The following is an 18889-nucleotide window of genomic DNA, read 5'->3' as shown; positions in this document are numbered from 1 at the left end:
CCGAGCTAGATGTGAGCCCAGCCTTATACTTCTCCTGCAGATACTGCAGATATCTAGAACCAACAAGGGAAGCCGCCATGCACCCTCCATTCATGTCCATGGGCTGTCACCAACATGGAAGCTTCAAGCTTTCGTGTTCTAGAGCAAGAAGCCTACTGCCAGAGTCCAAAAATAAGACCCTCATGGAGATATCACTGTGCAAAGTCTGATTTGTTTCTTATGTGAACAGTCCCTGTGGTGAACACTTCGTAAGGCAGGTTATGATCCTGCAAGAACAGATTATTGTTAATAGGAAACTGAAACGTATTGGGTCTAGTCTGGACCCCGAAGGTAGACAGTGCCCAACTCTGTGACTACCATGACCCCATATTTCTGTAAGAGAAGCAATAAAAAGCAAGTTATGTGGTCAACAGAACTGGTTCTGTGTAGTATATGTTTGAAGGAAAGAATTTACTATTATTTACTACTAATTATGTCTGATCGCAGGGGTCCCGCCGCTGGGGAAGGGGACCCCACCCCAACCCCCAAGCCAGCTGCGGCAGCGTCCGGAACACGAAAGCTTGGAGCTTCCGTGTTGGTGACAGCCCATGGACATGAATGGAGGGGGCATGGCGGCTGTAGTCGCCAATCATCCAGCAAGGAGTGGAGTTCACGCATTGATGATTAGGGTGTCGTGCCCAGCGGAGGGACCCCGCGATCAGACATCTTATCCTCTATCCTTTGGATATACCCCTTTAAGGAGATCACCATTAATGGTGTGCGGAGCTTTAAAAGCTATTAGTACCCCACTGGGGATTCTGGGAAGAGGGAGCTCAATCACACACCCTTTTCAGGTAATTTTCTCTAAATATCTGTATTTCACTCCAAAGGCTCCATGCTGGATGTTGTAGTTTTGCAACAGCTGGGGACACACTGGTTTGGAAACTCTACATTGTTATGTACTAATGGCCCACTGGTGGCTATGTTTGTAAGTCAAATCTCGCTCATAAAAAAGTGTCTAAAACCCTACTTTCTAAATGTTTGTAACATCTTCTATAAGTAACACACGTTGGTTTTAAGATCAGATGCTTTTTATAATGCGCCGTTCCTAGGTTAAAGTACTTACTTCCGATCACATGGATTAGGTGTTTATAACTGGCAGCGCCATCGGATTATTAAATGAATAAACAATTGACTGTACCAATTACTACTACTGTACATAATGTACTGTACTTTGGCGTCTAATGTTGTCCTCCCATGATTCATTGCTGACAGTGAGAGTGAATAGTTGGTGCTTTCTTCACAGCACAAGTCCTTCCACGTGAGCGGAGATCACTACCTTTACTCCCACACCTCGGGCACAGAATGTACCAGCCTACCGCCATCTAGCTTCTACTTGCACATCCAGATGTAGACTTGGCCCATTGCCGGAGCACACAGACTGTACATACTGTACGGGAAGTACCAGAGCTTCCTCACTACTCCTCGTGAATAAGCTAATTGCTATTTACTAGCAAAGGCCTGTTATCCGTAATAAACAAACACTGTTCTTGCCAATAAAAAAGTACAATGTATGTCTAGATGTCAGCTGTCCACAGTGTACTGCAATAATACCGTAAGTGTTTGATAATAAATCTGCGGCCAAATGATACCTCGGTTGACTCTTACAATTATTTGTAAATCATATATCATTAAAAAAAACTTAAGAGGTTGTCATGATATAGTTACATGATGTAGCGTGTATTTATTTACTTATTATTTATATTAAAGGTGATTATTTTTTTTTTTTTAAAGTCAACTGGTGCCAGAAAGTTAAACAGATTTGTAAATTACTCCACAGGAAGTTCTTTTCTTTTTTAATTTTTCTGTCTAGCCACAGTGCTCCCTGCTGACATTTCTGTCCATGTCAGGAACTGTCCAGAGCAGGATGGGTTTGCTATAGGGATTTGCTTGTACTCTGGACAGTGTCAGGTGTCTGCAGAGAGCACTGGGGTCAGACAGAAAAGACATTCAAAAAGAAAAGAACTTCCTCTGTAGTTTACAGCAACTGATAAGTACTGGAAGGATTAAGATTTATAAATAAAAGTAATTTACAAATCTCAAGGCAAAGCGAAGATGTGATATTCGGCACTGCTCCTACTGGCTAAGCTGGATTATGAGACGGGCGTACGACAAGGATAAACCAATAGAGATGTGGTGGTGCTCTGACGTAGTGGCAAAGTTCAAATCTTCAATACAGTGGAGAGTTAGAAAAACATCGGCACTCACCGGTCTTCTCTTTAAAAGCTTCTTTATTGATACTTACTCACAACATGAAATGCAGTCAGGGAGAGGGATCTGTGCAGGGGGGTAAGTAGTAGGCAACAGACTCTGTTTCGCACGTTACACGAGCTTCATCCGGCCATTTGATGGCCGGATGAAGCTCGTGTAACAAGCGAAACAGAGTCTGTTGCCTACTACTTACCCCCCCCCCCCCTGCACAGATCCGTCTCCCTGACTGCATTTCATGTTGTGAGTATGTATCAATAAAGAAGCTTTTAAAGAGAAGACTGGTGAGTGCCGATGTTTTTCTAACTCTCCACTGTATTGATAATTTACAAATCTGTTTAACATTCTGGCACCACCGGAGAACCCCTTTCAGGCACCTTTTAAGTTCTTTTTTCCTCACATAGCCTCTTAAAACTTTGCAATTATAGGGCTTTTAATAGTGCATGATATGTTTTTTCTTTTGGCAAATAGGTGGGTATGTGTGCAAAGACATACAGGTTTGTATCAGTAACCTGCATTTGCTGTAATAAGAAAGGAGTTATTGTTTTTTGAAGCATTTGTCCACGAGCCTGTTTGCTCTGGGATAAATTCACTTTTCTTCGACTAAAGACTAATTGAAGTGAATGTACTGTGAGGGCCTTGTGACCAGGGTCAGACGCTCGTGACGCAACACTACAGCCTCAAGGGAATAGGATTATTCCTTTAAATAAGTCTTGGATGCTGATCCACCGCAACAATAAAACCACTGTTTTGTTTTCCAAGACTGATATGATGAGATAAAACAACAAAATGACATAAACGGACCCCAGACTTCTGCACTACAAGCAGCCATTGCATAGATTCTATGTCAGGACATCAGCCGGAAATATTTTTAACCTCCCAATGTCTGTTTAAAAACCTAAAAGGGTGATGAGAATGCTCACTGTGGCACGTAGTACTTTAGGACAAGGTTTACTTGATTCTTTTCAGGTGGTATCGAGTCACATGATAGTATCAATGAGGTGAGGGTTGATGTTTTTTGGTCTATTCTTAGCATAAGCCATCAATATCAGATTAGTTGAGCTTTAACAATTTGAACTCCCAGTTATCAGCTGATTGAAGACAACGACACAACCAAATAAACAGCATTGTGTATGAAAGTAACACAACCTACTTTCAGATGTGATCCTTTCAGTCAGCTGGTTATTGTGGTGTTCGGGGAGTTGGACGCCCCCCAATGATTTAATACTGATTCCCTATCCAAAAGAGAGGCCATCAATGTAAAAGTCACCTTCTGTCTTCTGTACTATCACCAATTTTTGGGGTCTGACTTATTGTTGAACAAGGTTTTTAAATTAAAGGGGTACTCCACCCCTAGACATCTTATGATAAGATTTCTGATCGCCGGGGTCCCGCCACTGGGGACCCTTGCGATCTGGGCTGCGGCACCCCAGACATCCGGTGCACAGAGCGAACTTTGCTCCATGCCGGATGACCACCGCATCCTGCTCGTGACGTCACGGCCATGCCCCCTCAATGCAAGTCTTTCGGAGGGGGCGTGACCTCACCCATAGACTTACATTGAGGGGGCGTGGCCGTGACATCACGAGCAGGGTGCGGCGGTGACGTCACAAGCCTCCGGCGCTTAACCCAACGCTTTAACGAACGCCAGGTGCAGCACGGAGATCATGGGCTTCCCAGCGGTGGGTCCCCCGTTAACAGACATCTTATCCCCTATCCTTTGGGTAGGGATAAGATGTCTAGGGGTGGAGTACCCCTTTAAAGCCACCATAAATTATTCGTGCATAGAACTAGCTAACACTGAGAGCTAGATGCAGTCCCGCCCGCAGACCCTACGGTTCCCCCTGAAGAAAATGAAAGAAGTGATCTGGTTGCTATGGGCAACTGCACCACTCTTCATGTTTTGGTAAATCTCCCCCATGATTTTTGGCAAGTAGGGTCGAAGAAGCCTGAATTTTAGTTAACAAAATCTACTGACCTAAAAGTGTAATAGTCATTCTAAAAACTTTTGATATGTCCTAGGGACATGTCATAAGGTTTTATTGGTAGGGGTCTGAGTGTTAAAACCTCGACCAACGAGTACAATGCGTTGGAAGAAGCAGCGCTGCCAAGGGCTTCTCTCCTTGCCCTGTGTCTATGGAATCAGAATGGTCCCATAGACTTACATTATGAGTCTGTCCCTCCTACACTTCTCCTGCTTTGTGCTACTAATTGGTCAGGGTCTGAACACTCAGACCCCAACTAAACCAAAACTTTTCATATTTTGAAGAGCCGAGGAACATGCTCTCGAATCACCCAAGGTGCGAGAAAAAGTGCAAACGTGTTACACAAAAAATTTAAAAAAACGAGCACAGAGGATGCGGTCTATCACAAGCCCTTCTCCGACAGGAAAGAGGCCCCCCCCCCAACAAACCTTACCCTTCGCCTCTGAACCAAAAGGTACCTGCGAGGTTCCAGGTTCGATGTCCCTTTTCGCCGAAGCTACTAAGGGACCCCAAATGCCCCTTGGCGTTAGCCAAGGTATCTGCCCGCAGAGCCATTAACGGTCGATACCCTGCCCATGCAGGAGTACCCAGGGTGTTTGCAGGGAGGTATGGAACCTAATGGCCACACACACATTCCCTAGACCGCTAGGAGGGGCACATAGAAGGGCTACCGCATCCTAACAATCCTGTGCACACACAACACGTAAAAAGTGACACAGTGACAAAAAGAAAGAAATAAGTGAATGTGTGCAGGTATACTGCCCGGACATCCGGACGGATCTATAAAAATGTCTCTGATCCTAGCCAGAAGGAATGGACTGGAATCAAGAGGTGAGTGCCACAAGGTGAAGAGTTCATGGTACCAGTGCTTCCACTCAGTGAGCCAATACTTCCAGTGAGTTTTGGCACCTCGGGGTCACCACTCCCCGAGGCACTAAAGTACCTCAGCTCTAGACCCTCTCAGCCTCATGGCAAGACCCGGAGGAAACAGGTCACATCGGGACACCCGTCAAGCTGATTCTTCAGAACCAGCCCCGGAACGCCCTGGTACACCTGCCCCCTCCATGCAGCACCCATCCTACATTAATGGCCACTGATAAGAACAGATACTACACTTGATCTTAGCCAAAAGGCCGAGAAGCGATACTTTTAATATGTCTCTATGACAGTTTCACTTTAAAGATTTAGTAATGTAATAACTTTTAGTTGTTCCACTCCCTACTGGACCCCATCCCTTGCAGAGCTATAGTGAGGGAGGTGTAGGAGATCCTCATCGTATAGTATAGTAGAACTCTAATTGATATAGTAACTTCTTTCTTCAATGCACTACGCTGTATCAGTCCTATAAGAGCTGCTCTAGTAGTCAGGCAGCCTTTATGGTATAGACGTTTAGCATTGGCTTAGCTGAAGATGTGTGCTGCTTCTGCTCTATGGCCGATCTGGACGGGCAGCACAGGGTATAACCATGTGTACAGCGCACACAGTAATCCGCACTCACATGAGATGAAATGTGAGCAGACGTACTGAAGAACAAGCGCTCACACATGTCTCAATTACAGGCTGGGAAAGTAAACAGGGGAGAGGCGTGTTAAGTGCGAGTGCACACCTGGTAATTATCCTTCCATACAAATAAGGCTTAAAAAAGTGAAGGTGCTGCCACTTTAATTATTTCTGCAGTGATAATCTGTTTTGAATATGTACAATTAATTGTTTCAGTCTCTTAGATTTATATATAATCCAGCCGTACTTAGCTATGCATAGAGCTATACTGGGTGGAGATTAGTGAGAACCGTTGGTGTGATGGTCCACGCTATTTGGCGCCAAATTTGCAAGCTAAGTACCTCATAATTTCATAGTTTCATATCTTCATTTATTGCATTACAGCTGTATAGCTTTTCATGTTCTATCTATATACTAATGTTTTATCTATATACTCATGTTTCATCTATATCTTTGTGCTAGCAGTGTGCTGCTGTATTCTCCTGTTGCTGTATATTTAGCCCAGCAGCTTGCACCTGTAAGCCAGGTTTTTACAATAGTTTGGAATTAATAGTGCTGGCCAACTTATTCTTTGGTTGTATTAACTCTAATATAGTTACTCCAACCTTGAAACCTAGGAGAGTTTCCACAAAAATAAAATGACTGTGTAAGCTGTTAGTTCTCATAGAAGCTGCAGAAATACAAGGACAAATCGCTTTGAAACTCATTTTCATGTCTGTAACAATACAGCATACATATGCATATCTCTAAAAGACGCAACGTATACAGTACCTAGAACTCGCAACATAAGAATAGAACGCACTCTACAGCGTATGTATCTGGCAGAGGCCGATGTTTAGTATCACTTCAAACCAAAAAAAAAAACAGCTCTCCTATAGCTCTTATTGTATTCTACTAATTAAAACACTTGGTATATAGTACATTGTGGTTACTGTATTATCGCTATTCTATCTACTGTATGTAGACAATGTATTTTGCATGCAACGTCATTGACTATACATCATCTGACTCATTTGTTGCATAACAAGGTGTTAGTAAAAAGTGCATGAGTAGTTAATTGCTTTTAACAAGTCTATAATGACCTTCCAAAATAGCCCTGGTTAGGTAATAGGTTTGTCTGAGATCCATGAATTGTATAGTGGACATGGGAGTATCATGTGAGGGTGAATACTTTAATCAACCATGCAGGAAAGGATTCTTTACATTAAAGGTGAACTTACACATTGGCCCTGATTTACTATTGTAAACCCTACATGTTTTGTCGGGTTGTGCGCCAGAAATGAAAAACCCGGCCAACTCTCCATTTTACTAAGAAAACCCAAAAAAGGGGGCGTGTCTGCGGTTGAAAGGGGGCGTGGTCACAGAAAAGAGACCTGTTCCCGACATTTTCACAAAAAAATCAACATATTTACTAAGATTTCCGCAGAAAATGTGTTGGATTTCAGCTGAGGAAAAACCCTACAGATCAGAGTGTAAAAAAAGGGAAACCTTAGTAAATACGGTGGAGAAAAAATTGTAGGGAATTAAAACCCACAAAGAAACCTACACAACACTGTGAGTAAATAAGAGCCATTGGATTCAATTCAGCCAACCCCACATATAACTAGAGGACCAGACGACCTTCTATTATGTAAGGGGTTGTCCTAACTTTAAGGAGAAACGGGAATGACGGCTCACCTCTGCTGTACACCTGCACCTGCACCCGGATTAGCCGGCAGAGCTCCCGGTCCAAGTAGCAATATAGAAAGAAGAGTTTCCAGCGCAGGATAAAGTGCAACAGGTATTTTATTGAAGATCACATGGACAGCAAAGAAAACACCAACGCGTTTTGGGTCAAGCTGGACCCTTAGTCATGCCATGACTAAAGGTCCAGCTTGACCCGAAACGCGTTGGTGTTTTCTGTGCTGTCCATGTGATCTTCAATAAAGTACCTGTTGCACTTTAATCTGCGCTGGAAACTCTTCTTTCTATGATGTCCTAACTTTGCACCAACGGCAGACAGATGGCAGTAAGAGAAGGATCGGTTGTTGGATTTTAACATTCCTGATCCTTTTGCTCTCAGTTGCTGCTAGAGGTGTCTAATAGCAGCTTAGTCCCCTCTACCCATACAGATCACACATACATTTGGCCAAGCCAAGTATGCACAAGTATGGTGGTAAGGTCAGGGGGAACAGCTGTTAGCCAAAGAGTATCTAATACGTATGACTAGCCAAAAAGTGATAAAGTAAAGGCAACATTTAAGAGCTTATGACTTTTGATGTAAAGTGTTATATTTAGCAGTATCATTTGACTTCCATACAGTGGATCACATAGCTAGATATGAGAGAGGTGGACTTAAAGGGGTACTCTGGTGGAAAACAATTTTTTTATATCACCTGGCTCCAGAAAGTTAAACAGATTTGTAAATTACTTCTATTAAAAAAAAATGTTAATCCTTACAGTACTTATCAGCTGCTGGATATTACAGAGGAAGTTCTTTTCTTTTTTAATTCCTTTTCTGTCTGACCACAGTGCTCTCTGCTGACACCTTTGTCCATGTCAGGAACTGTACAGAGCAGGGTAGGTTTGCTATGGGGATTTGCTCCTGCTCTGGGCAGTTCCTAAAATGGACAGAGGTGTCAGTAGAGAGCACTGTGGTCAGACTGGAAAACACTACACAACTTCCTCTGTAGTATACAGCAGCTGATAAAAAGTACTGGAAGGGTAAAGATTTTTTTTTAAAGAAGTAATTTACAAATCTGTTTTTACTTTCTGGCCCCAGTTGATTTAAAAAAAATAAAATAAAGAATGTTTTCCACCGGAGTTCCCCTTTAAGGAGGAAATCCCTTGAGGACAGTTATAGAAAAACAGTATTGAAGTTTTTGAGCCAAAATCGGTAAATGTTACCCGCATCTTTCATTCAATAACTCTCCCAGATCCTCGAACTAGCGAAGGGCCCGTCACAGACGTTTAAGATAAACCTGGATCTCAAAGACCATTTAGGACTTTCTTTTAGCTGCCATTGATTACACTTACATTACCCACAATGACGATAGCTGGACAAGGTCTGGCTTGGTAACTCTGACTAGTCTCGGCCAACTGGGACATTTTTGTAACCTCCTCTTTGTGATGAAAAGGCTAAATAGTTGAGTGATGCTTGAGATGTGATGCATACAGCTTTTTAGTCATGTCTTTATAAGGCCAGGATTCCACTTGGGTTTTTTCTGGCAGTTTTTGGATATCTGCCACTGCAGTTTTTGAGCCAAAGCCAGAAGTGTATTCAAAAGGAATAGGACATATAAAGGAAAGACTTATACTTCTCCTCCCTTATGGATCCACTTCTGATTTTGGCTCAAAAACTTCAGTGGTAGTATTCCAAAAACTGCCAGAAAAAAAAACAAGTGGAATCCTAGCCTAAGGACACAGTGCCGCAACATAGCCTAATCCATGGTTACGGGCAGCCTCGAGAAGGATGTAGATCTTTAAATGTGGTCCTCGAGCTGAGAAAGTGATCGCTTGGGAAGAAAAGTAACTACAAATGGTCATGTGCCTGTAAAACGGCGCACAATACTAATATAGGAAAAAGATTCTTAGATCCTAGTAAGGCTAAGTTTCCACTTGGTTTTTTTCCGGCAGTTTTTGGAGATCTGCCACTGCAGTTTTTGAGCTAAAGTCAGAAGTGGATCCATAAGGGAGGAGATGTGTAAGTCCTTCCATTATATGTCCTATTCCTTTTGAATACACTTCTGGCTTTGGCTCAAAAACTGCAGTAGCAGATATCCAAAAACTGCCAGAAAAAAAACCAAGTGGAAACTTAGCCCATTGCTGTTTTTTTTAATTAAATAACCTGTTATCTCAGATGCCCGTTGATTTAAAGGGGTATTCCAGTATAAGGGGTATTTTTTTATATATATCAACTGGCTCCAGAAAGTTAAACAGATTTGTAAATTACTTCTATTCTATTAAAAAAATCTTCATCCTTCCAGTACTTATGAGCTGCTGAAGGTGAGTTGTTATTTTCTGTCTAAGTGCTCTCTGATGACACGTGTCTCGGGAACTGTCCAGAGTAGAAGCAAATCCCCATAGCAAACTTCTTCTACTCTCTGCAGTTCCCGAGACAAGCAGAGATGTCAGCAGAGAGCACTGTTGCCAGACAGAAAACAACAACTCAGCTTCAGCAGCTGATAATTATTGAAAGGATTAAGATTTTTTAATAGAAGTAATTTACAAATCTGTTTAAATTTCTGAAGCCAGTTGAAATATATATATATATATATATATATATATATATATATAAAGACTTTTCCTGGAATACCCCTTTAAGGAAGGAAAGGGCTTGAAAGAACTTTCATGTTCACTTTCAGAGATTTCTTTAATAGTGATCGATCGAACTGACTGTCATTGATCTGAATGGATCTTTACAGCCCTGTGTCAGATTTCCAGTAGTATGCAGTGGAAGAGAGAAACAAATCCGGCAGTGTCGGCTAAGCACGTTACTGGGGACAGTCCGAGCCGACCTGAAATAATCTGGTGCGGTGGTGCTCAGCCTAAAGAGTGCAGATCCAAAAAGGAAGAATGTCCGGCACTGGATATGCATAAGAATCTTTGCTTTATTTCTGCTTTGGCAAGGAGTCACAATACAGAGCAGGAACGTCTGACGTGTTTCACACCGTCAGGTGCTTAAAGGGGTACTCCCATGGAAAACTTTTTTGTTTTGTTTTTTAAATCAACTGGTCCCAGAAAGTTAAACAGATTTGTAAATTACTTCTATTAAAAAAATCTTAATCCTTCCAGTACTTATTAGCTGCTGAATACTACAGATGAAATTATTTTCTTTTTGGAACACAGAGCTCTCTGCTGACATCACGACCACAGTGCTCTCTGCTGACATCTCTGTCCATTTAAGAACTGTCCAGAGTAGGAGAAAATCCCCATAGCAAACCTATGCTGCTCTGGACAGTTCCTAAAATGGACAGAGATGTCAGCAGAGAGCTCTGTGGTCATGATGTCAGCAGAGAGCTCTGTGTTCCAAAAAGAAAACCATTTCCTCTGTAGTATACAGACCCTAAGAAGTACTGGAAAGATTTAGATTTTTTAATAGAAGTAATTTACAAATCTGTTTAACTTTCTGGCACCAGTTGATTTAAAAAAAGTTCTCCACGGGAGTACCCCTTTAAGCAACTGATGGTGCGAAACACGTCAGACGTTCCTGCTCTGTATTTTGACTCCTTGCCAAAGCAGAAATAAAGCAAAGATTTTTATGCATATCCAGTGCCGGACATTTCTCCTTTTGGATCTGCACTATTTAGGCTGAGCACCACCGCACCAGATTATTTCGATCAGTATTAAAAAAATCTCTGTTTTACACAGGAGAACCCCTTTAATCGTAGACTAATGAGTCTATGATTAAGCACCTGACGGTGTGAAACACGTCAGTCGTATCTGCTCTGTATTGTGACTCCTTGCCAAAGCAGAAATAAAGCAAAGATTCTTATGCATATCCAGTGCCGGACATTTCTCCTTTTGGATTCGTATTGTGAAACCGGGGCGGGACCGGTGGGTCTGACAGCACAGGTGTGCAACAGCGGTCATCCGTGAGTTAGCGGACAGCACAGCTCTTTGTTCAAAAGATAGTGCACGTATCCCATAACAGAGAAGACATGAGAGACGGCACTCACCATCCATAGATGGGCTTTATTCATGATGCAGGAGCATGGCTGTTACAGGCAGGTCTGACAGTACGAGAGCGGGGGCAACCTTGGTTGCCCCCGCTCTCGTACTGTCAGACCTGCCTGTAACAGCCATGCTCCTGCATCGTGAATAAAGCCCATCTATGGATGGTGAGTGCCGTCTCTCCTGTCTTCTCTGTTATTAGATTTCCAGTAGCGTCCAGGAGGATGGACCACTCAATAAAGTTATTCATTATGGACACCAATGGTGATCCAACATGTCAGACTTCCCCAATGTGATCTTCTCACATAGGACATATCTATAAGATCATTATGCTGGATTTAACGATAAAGTACATAAGTCGATAAAATGTAGTCAGCTTTTTTTTCTAATATCGCTTCATTTTAGGCAGGAGTTACCTCTCTAAGGATAACAGATTATATTCCTTTACGATATAGTTATGGTCAAGTACTATCCATGGCATAAACATTTGGACCCTTACCATGTCCTCCTCAGAAGAATCTAAAAATGTACTGTAATGTGTATAGTTCACAACTGGCAAAATCATGCACAAGGTAGTACAAGACAAGTGTTTCCCCTGTTGTTATGGTCATCTATTGTGTTAAAGTGTATCTGTCCTCAACAAAAACTTTTGATATATAATGTAGATAATACCATTATATGTATATGTGTAATATACATTGGTTAAAAATTGTGTATATTTTTGGATGAAAAAATGCTGTCCCTGTGTGTCTCTATGAGGAGACCAAATACAGGAAGTGAGGGTAGGACAAGCAGGGTTCTGTACAGACTCCTGGCTTGTCAATCATCCTGATGTGGGAGCCTAGAGAGTGTCATAGAGTGCACACTGTCCTGCTTTTCCTTAATGCACAGAGCCCTGCTTGTCCCGCCCTCACTTCCTGTTTTTGGACTCCTCATAGAGACACACATGCAATAGCTTCAGGGACAAAAATATACACATTTTTTAACCAATGTATATTACAAATATACATATAATGGTATTGTCTACATCATATAAAAAGTTTTTGTTGACGACATTGTCTCCTACAATGGAAAGAACTTTAAGATAGCAAACAACTTACCAGGTCTCACTGGACTGTGCATACAGTTTTGGGGCACCAAGCCAGGTAAGACAGATGTGGACGCCCGACTGCTCAGATTGATGACGGAAGGTGATGTCACCGGAGATGGTTGGAGACTAGGCTGATGAGAGCTCAGGTCGTGAGGGGACTGACTTGGTGGAATACCGTTTTCTGAGAGAAACTCTTCCAGGTCCATGTATTCCAGCTGGAAGGTATCTCCATCATACGGCAAGGTCTTGTCCCAGAGCGTTGGCCCCAAGAAAGCCGACTGTGGGATGGTTGAACCTGTGGTGTCATCTTCAAGTTTCTTTTCTTTGTCTTTTTCTTTACAAAAGGCTAAAGTGGGTGACAGACAGAGAGAATAATGTTACGGTGGATTAAGATGTGCAGTACGTTAAACAAGGCAAAGCAATGGAAAAGCTAATATTTTGTCTCACATCACATAAGGCAACCGGCACCAACAGAAACACATAGAGAACTGTGAAAACTGTGAATTTTCTATTTTAGATGTTGTTTTTCTGCCTGTGTTTTGGAGAGATAACTTTAGCTGATCGAGTCCTAACTTGGTGGATGCACCATAAATCAGTCAGATAAATAATACTTATAAGAGCAAACGTATTTCCTGGGATGTGAAGAACACGATGCACCAGGCAAAGCAATGGAAAAGCTAATATTTCGTCTCTCATCACATAAGGCAACCGGCACCAACAGAAACACATAGAGAACTGTGAAAACACCAAGAATTTTCTATTTTAGATGTTGTTTTTCTACCTTTGTTTTTGAGAGATAACTTTAGCTGATCGAGTCCTAACTTGGTGGATGCACCATACATCATTCAGATAAATAATACTTATAAGAGCAAACGTATTTCCTGGGATCTGAAGAACACGATGCACCAAAAAATAGATAGAAGATGAACGTTTTTAGGATGGTGTCTACTTTACTCTCCAGATTTGCTGTCTACCTAGTTGTTATCTCCTAATGTCATCTTTCTGATGGAGATCATGTGTTTGTAGGCTACATCCCCTGTAGTTAACTAAAATCATGCCATAGAGATTACCAAGCACATGAGACTCAATTTCAAGCCTTAGAAAAGACAGGTTTTTTGGACTATCGGTTTTCTGCCCTGTGTATGGTTAAGGGTATGTTCCCACCTGGCGTATTTTGCTGCGTATTTTCTGCTGCATATTTTCTAACCCATTGACTTCAATGGGAAATAAAATGTGCAGCAGCAAATACGCAGCAAAATACGCCAGGTGGGAATGCACCCTTAATGCGAATTTAAAGCTGCAGATTTTTGCACTACAATCCTCAGCGCCAAATCTGCACCAAAGTCTGCAACTAATCTTCACCAAAGTCTGAATGATTCGGCGAATATTTGCCGCTGTGGATTGAGCTGCATATTTTTCCACCCTAAAAAATCTGCAGCATATCCATCCCATATGGATCTACCCTTAGGGTCTATTCACACGTACAGTATTCTGCGCAGATTTTCTGCTTCAGATTTCAATGTAAATTGAACACAGATTGAAATCCTGCGCATCAAATCTGCGCAGAATACTGTACGTGTGAATAGACCCTTAAGGAGCAGATTACTTGAAACATGAAGACAGAAATACATAAATAAATACTCTGTTCCGGCCAATGACCAATACATTCTTCATAAAGAGATATACATTTATACCAGTGTTTCCCAACCAGTGCGCCTCCAGCTGTTGCAAAACTACAACTCCCATCATATGTATTAATCAGTGTTTCCAAACCAGGGTGCCTCCAGCTGTTGCAAAACTACAACTCCCATCATATGTATTAATCAGTGTTTCCAAACCAGGGTGCCTCCAGCTGTTGCAAAACTACAACTCCCATCATATGTATTAATCAGTGTTTCCAAACCAGGGTGCCTCCAGCTGTTGCAAAACTACAACTCCCATCATATGTATTAATCAGTGTTTCCCAACCAGGGTGCCTCCAGCTGTTGCAAAACTACAACTCCCATCATATGTATTAATCAGTGTTTCCAAACCAGGGTGCCTCCAGCTGTTGCAAAACTACAACTCCCATCATATGTATTTTAATCAGTGTTTCCAAACCAGGGTGCCTCCAGCTGTTGCAAAACTACAACTCCCATCATATGTATTAATCAGTGTTTCCAAACCAGGGTGCCTCCAGCTGTTGCAAAACTACAACTCCCATCATATGTATTAATCAGTGTTTCCCAACCAGGGTGCCTCCAGCTGTTGCAAAACTACAACTCCCATTATATGTATTAATCAGTGTTTCCCAACCAGGGTGCCTCCAGCTGTTGCAAAACTACCACTCCCATCATATGTATTAATCAGTGTTTCCAAACCAGGGTGCCTCCAGCTGTTGCAAAACTACAACTCCCATCAAATGTATTAATCAGTGTTTCCCAACCAGGGTGCCTCCAGCTGTTGCAAAACTACAACTCCCAGCATGCCCGGACAGCCGAAGGCTGTCCGGGCATGCTGGGAGTTGTAGTTTTGCAACAGCTGGAGGCACCCTGGTTGGGAAACACTGTTTAATACATATGCACATTTCATGACCTAACAAATATAGATAAAGCAAATACGAGTTTATCATTTGGCACGCTGTTTAACCCTGTATTATTCTACCTATCCATGGTGCCTTAAAGAATTAACTAAATCGGCTCTGCTACATCTTGTGTGAAATCAATAGGTAGCATAAGACATGTCCTCTATAGTCTATATATATATATATATATATATATATATATATATATATATATATATTCATAAATCCGTAAAGATTTGTTACCATCGTCGTGATGTAGCGGTAGTTTCAGCGGGTTCTCCAGCAGAGATTTCAGCACCCCGTACGTTGGAGGTATAAAAGTTGGGTTGAGCGGTAACATCCTCGACATCTTCTCCATCTCTGATCTTGTTGCAGGGATTTCACGGTGGTGAAGTCAGGAAAAAGCAGGCTGAACTGTGCACTGGATAATACAGATAGTTGTGCAGCCCGGTGACCTGTCACACTGCTGCTCCTGACTCTCCCGTTGCAAATCCTGCTCTGTGCAGCGAGGCTGTGATCATCCCCATCTCCATGTGCAGGAGTCGACAGGCGTCACCGCCACTCCTCCCTCCTAAAAAGGAATAGCTGGGAGTGTTTTCATACTGTTCCACTTACTGTACAGAGATATCTTGCTTCTAGTTACCAGCGCGCTGCTTTTTTTTTATTGTTTCCCAACCAGGGTGCCTCCAGCTGTTGCCTGGACAGCCTTCGACAGCTATAAGGTCTACAATGAGAACATTGATTTGTTTGTACATATTGGGGGAGATTCTCAAAAACTGCTGTCATTTCTGTTCCAGAGATATTCTTCACACCTTTTTTTTTTCTCTCATGTGCTGCTTTAAAAATATGAAAAAATGTGAAAAATCATTTTCGCGCCACTTTTGTTTTTTCTTTCGCGCCCTTATTTTTTTAGTTGCAGCCATATTGGATTTTTTCTCAATATCATATTGGATTATTTTTTTTTTTTTCAGAATTTTTTTTCAGAATTTCAGAACTCTTTGGTGCCAAAACCAGCGATTTTTGTGCCAAATTTTACATCAGCGAAAATTCTGTCAGAAACATCTCACGAAATATTCCATGGTTACTACTGCCCAGACAAGCGATAACTGTATAAACAAAACATTTCTGAGCTTAAGGGTACGTTCACACTACGGAATTCCCGCGGAATTCCACGGGTGGAATTCAGCGGTGTGAACTTAACATTAGTGTGAATGGGTCTCCGCGAGACCCGTTCACACTGCGGAATTTCAGCGGCGGACGATTCAGCGGCGGCCGCCAGACGGAATCTCCACTCGCTGAATTCTGCAAGCTAAATGTGAGTGCAGGTGCAGTGACCATGAAAAAAAATAAAAATAAAATATATATATTTTTTATTTCAATAACATTTTTCAATAATAACTATTTCTTTTTTTGTTGTTGTTATAATTACTTAAATAACAACTCCCCCCCCCCCGCCTCAAAAAAAAAACAGAAAAAAAACAATAACAAAAAAAATAAAACCATATAAAAACAACCATTTCTGTGATTTCTACACTATCAAAAAGCTGGTGTGAAATTTTTGATGTAAACTGGACTCTCACCCCTTTGAAAATATCATGTAAAGCAGACATTAGTTTTTACAAAACTGAGGTGAACAGTGTAAGCTGCGGCATTTATCTGTCTTATTTTTCTACCTTGCCCCCTCTGTCAGTGTCAGGAACTGTCCAGCGCAGGAGCAAATCCCTGTAGAGAACCAGACAGTTCCTGACTCGGACAGAGGTATCAGCAGAGAGCACTGTGGTTAGACTGGAAAGAACTACACAACTTTCTCTGGAGCATACAGCAGCTGATAAGTACTGGAAGGGTTAAAAAAAATACCTGTTACCAAATAAACAGTTTTCAAATAACTCAGGCTATGTTCCGTAACTAGTCCTAACACCCCTCCTGCCCTTAAAAACAATTTCAGAGCTTTAAAAAGCTGTGTATCATACCTTTCTTCTTGCTCACATAGTGCAATTTCCCAGCAGTAGAAAGTGGGCGTTTCACCAGCTGGGGGACCACTTCTGCCCTCACATGGTTGCAGTTCTGTTCTTACCTCAGGCTCTGTGTAGCTTTCAGTCTGTGTTGCTATCAGTGAGACTCTCCTACAGGTTTCAGTCTGTGCAGCTTTCTGTGGGAATCTGTGGAGCTTTCACTTTCTGTGCAGATGACAATCAAACGCAGTGCACAGAAACACTTCCTGAGTTTGGTCTCCTGCCAGGCCAGGAGTAGACCAAACTCACTGTATTAACAGAACAGAGCCACCTAGTGGCCGTTTGTTATATTACATTTTAAACATATTTATGTTGATAATTTTAAAAGCAAGTGAATGGGAATGGGTCTGCTAAATATACAGGGAACATAATATTAAAAGTTTTATTTGGTGACAGGTACAGATTTTTTTATATACATCCTTTAAAATTCTGTAAATCTGGCACCATTTGATTTGAAAATTATGACTTGGTATATTCACTCCAACTTGGCTCCATTCACTTTAATGAGCCGCAATACCACACAAAACCTGAGGACAAGAGTGGTGCTGTTTTTGGAAATTAGCTCTGTTTTTCTAACCATTTTCTTGGTCCAAACATAGTCAACTATTGACTCTATTCAGGTTATTTACCAAATGTATATGTGTATTTACTCAGACTCAAAAGTATAGCACATCATGCTACTAGTTTTAGAAAATACAAGTATATGTTCAGGAAATGGTATATCTGGGCCAGTAAAGTCAACTGGGTCCATCCATGCCAGTATGGGCACGTACACGTCGGCATCACATTTTGACAACATAATGTGAACTGTAGCTGAATGTAATCCTTTGTCCTCTGTTATCAGTCTTTTTATTTTCAGTACGACAACCCAAAAACAAATGGTCCTCGTGGTAACTGGTTTACGTCATGTGTTTTTGTTTTTTTTTTAGTCCCGAGGACCTCTGCATGAATAGTATTAGTAGATATTATTATAATATAAACCTATACTACAAAACAGTCACCGGAAAAAAAAAAAAGGAAATATAAAAGATAAATAGACTGTTTTGTAGTACAGGGATCCCTCAACTTACAATGGCCTCAACATACAATAGTTTCAACATACAATGGTCTTTTCTGGACCATTGTAACTTGAAATCAGACTCAACATACAATGCTACAGACAGTCCAGATCTGTGAAACGTGTCAATGGACCGAAGAACTGACCAATCAGAATGGGCAATTTACTGGTAAAACACCTGTATTACTGAAGTGTATGCACTGACTGGTGTCTGGTAGCGCCCCCTACAGTACAGGGAGGTATTACATGTTCTGTACTCTTTACCTGTTCCAGGGTTATCTGCTCCTTTGGACACCAGGTGAGGGCGACTCCATGTTACTTTTTTTTTTTTTAGGACATTACGTGTACTGTACAGGACCCTGAAGAAGCTCCTGTCCTCTACATAGACCAGTTTTTCCCAAGCAGGGTGCCCCCAACTGTTGCAAAACTACAACTCCCAGCATGCCCGGACTGCCTTTGGCTGTCCGGGCATGCTGGGAGTTGTAGTTTTGCAACAACTGGAGGCTCCCTGCTTGGGAAACACTGACATAGACAGTGATTACAGCTCCCAGCAGATCTTTCTTACTTTTATATGTAAGGATTTACTTTATATATATTAGTTATCTACTTATTTTTTATTAATTCTCACTTTTTCCTATTTTTAGATGACATTTTGGAGGCTTTAGAACCGATTACCAGGTTTCCATAGAGTTCTGGTCTCAACATACAATTGCTTCAACATACAATGGTCGTCCTGGAACCAATTAATATTGTAACTTGAGGGGCCACTGTATAGGTTTGTAT

At 41.7% G+C, this 18889-nt stretch overlaps 1 protein-coding gene and 1 pseudogene across 2 annotated transcripts in view; both read right to left on the bottom strand.

Annotated features, from left to right (window-relative positions):
- The window catches only part of HLF (HLF transcription factor, PAR bZIP family member), a 40030-nt gene extending 24433 nt beyond the window's left edge, over nt 1-15597 (bottom strand). For both annotated transcript variants that reach the window (XM_056549752.1, XM_056549751.1), the window contains exons 1-2: nt 15281-15597; nt 12485-12820 (exon numbers count right to left, since the gene is read on the bottom strand). In XM_056549752.1, coding sequence (XP_056405727.1) covers nt 12485-12820; nt 15281-15395 — 451 coding nt within the window. In that variant the 5' untranslated portion in view covers nt 15396-15597. The remainder of the gene's footprint in view (nt 1-12484; nt 12821-15280) is intronic.
- Nucleotides 5219-5377, bottom strand: LOC130297807 (U2 spliceosomal RNA; annotated as a pseudogene).
- Nucleotides 15598-18889: the final 3292 nt, after the last annotated feature.

The sequence above is a fragment of the Hyla sarda genome, chromosome 13 (genome assembly GCF_029499605.1).
Source record: "Hyla sarda isolate aHylSar1 chromosome 13, aHylSar1.hap1, whole genome shotgun sequence".
Classification (NCBI taxonomy): domain Eukaryota; kingdom Metazoa; phylum Chordata; class Amphibia; order Anura; family Hylidae; genus Hyla; species Hyla sarda.
This window is presented reverse-complemented; position numbering and strand designations above follow the sequence as displayed.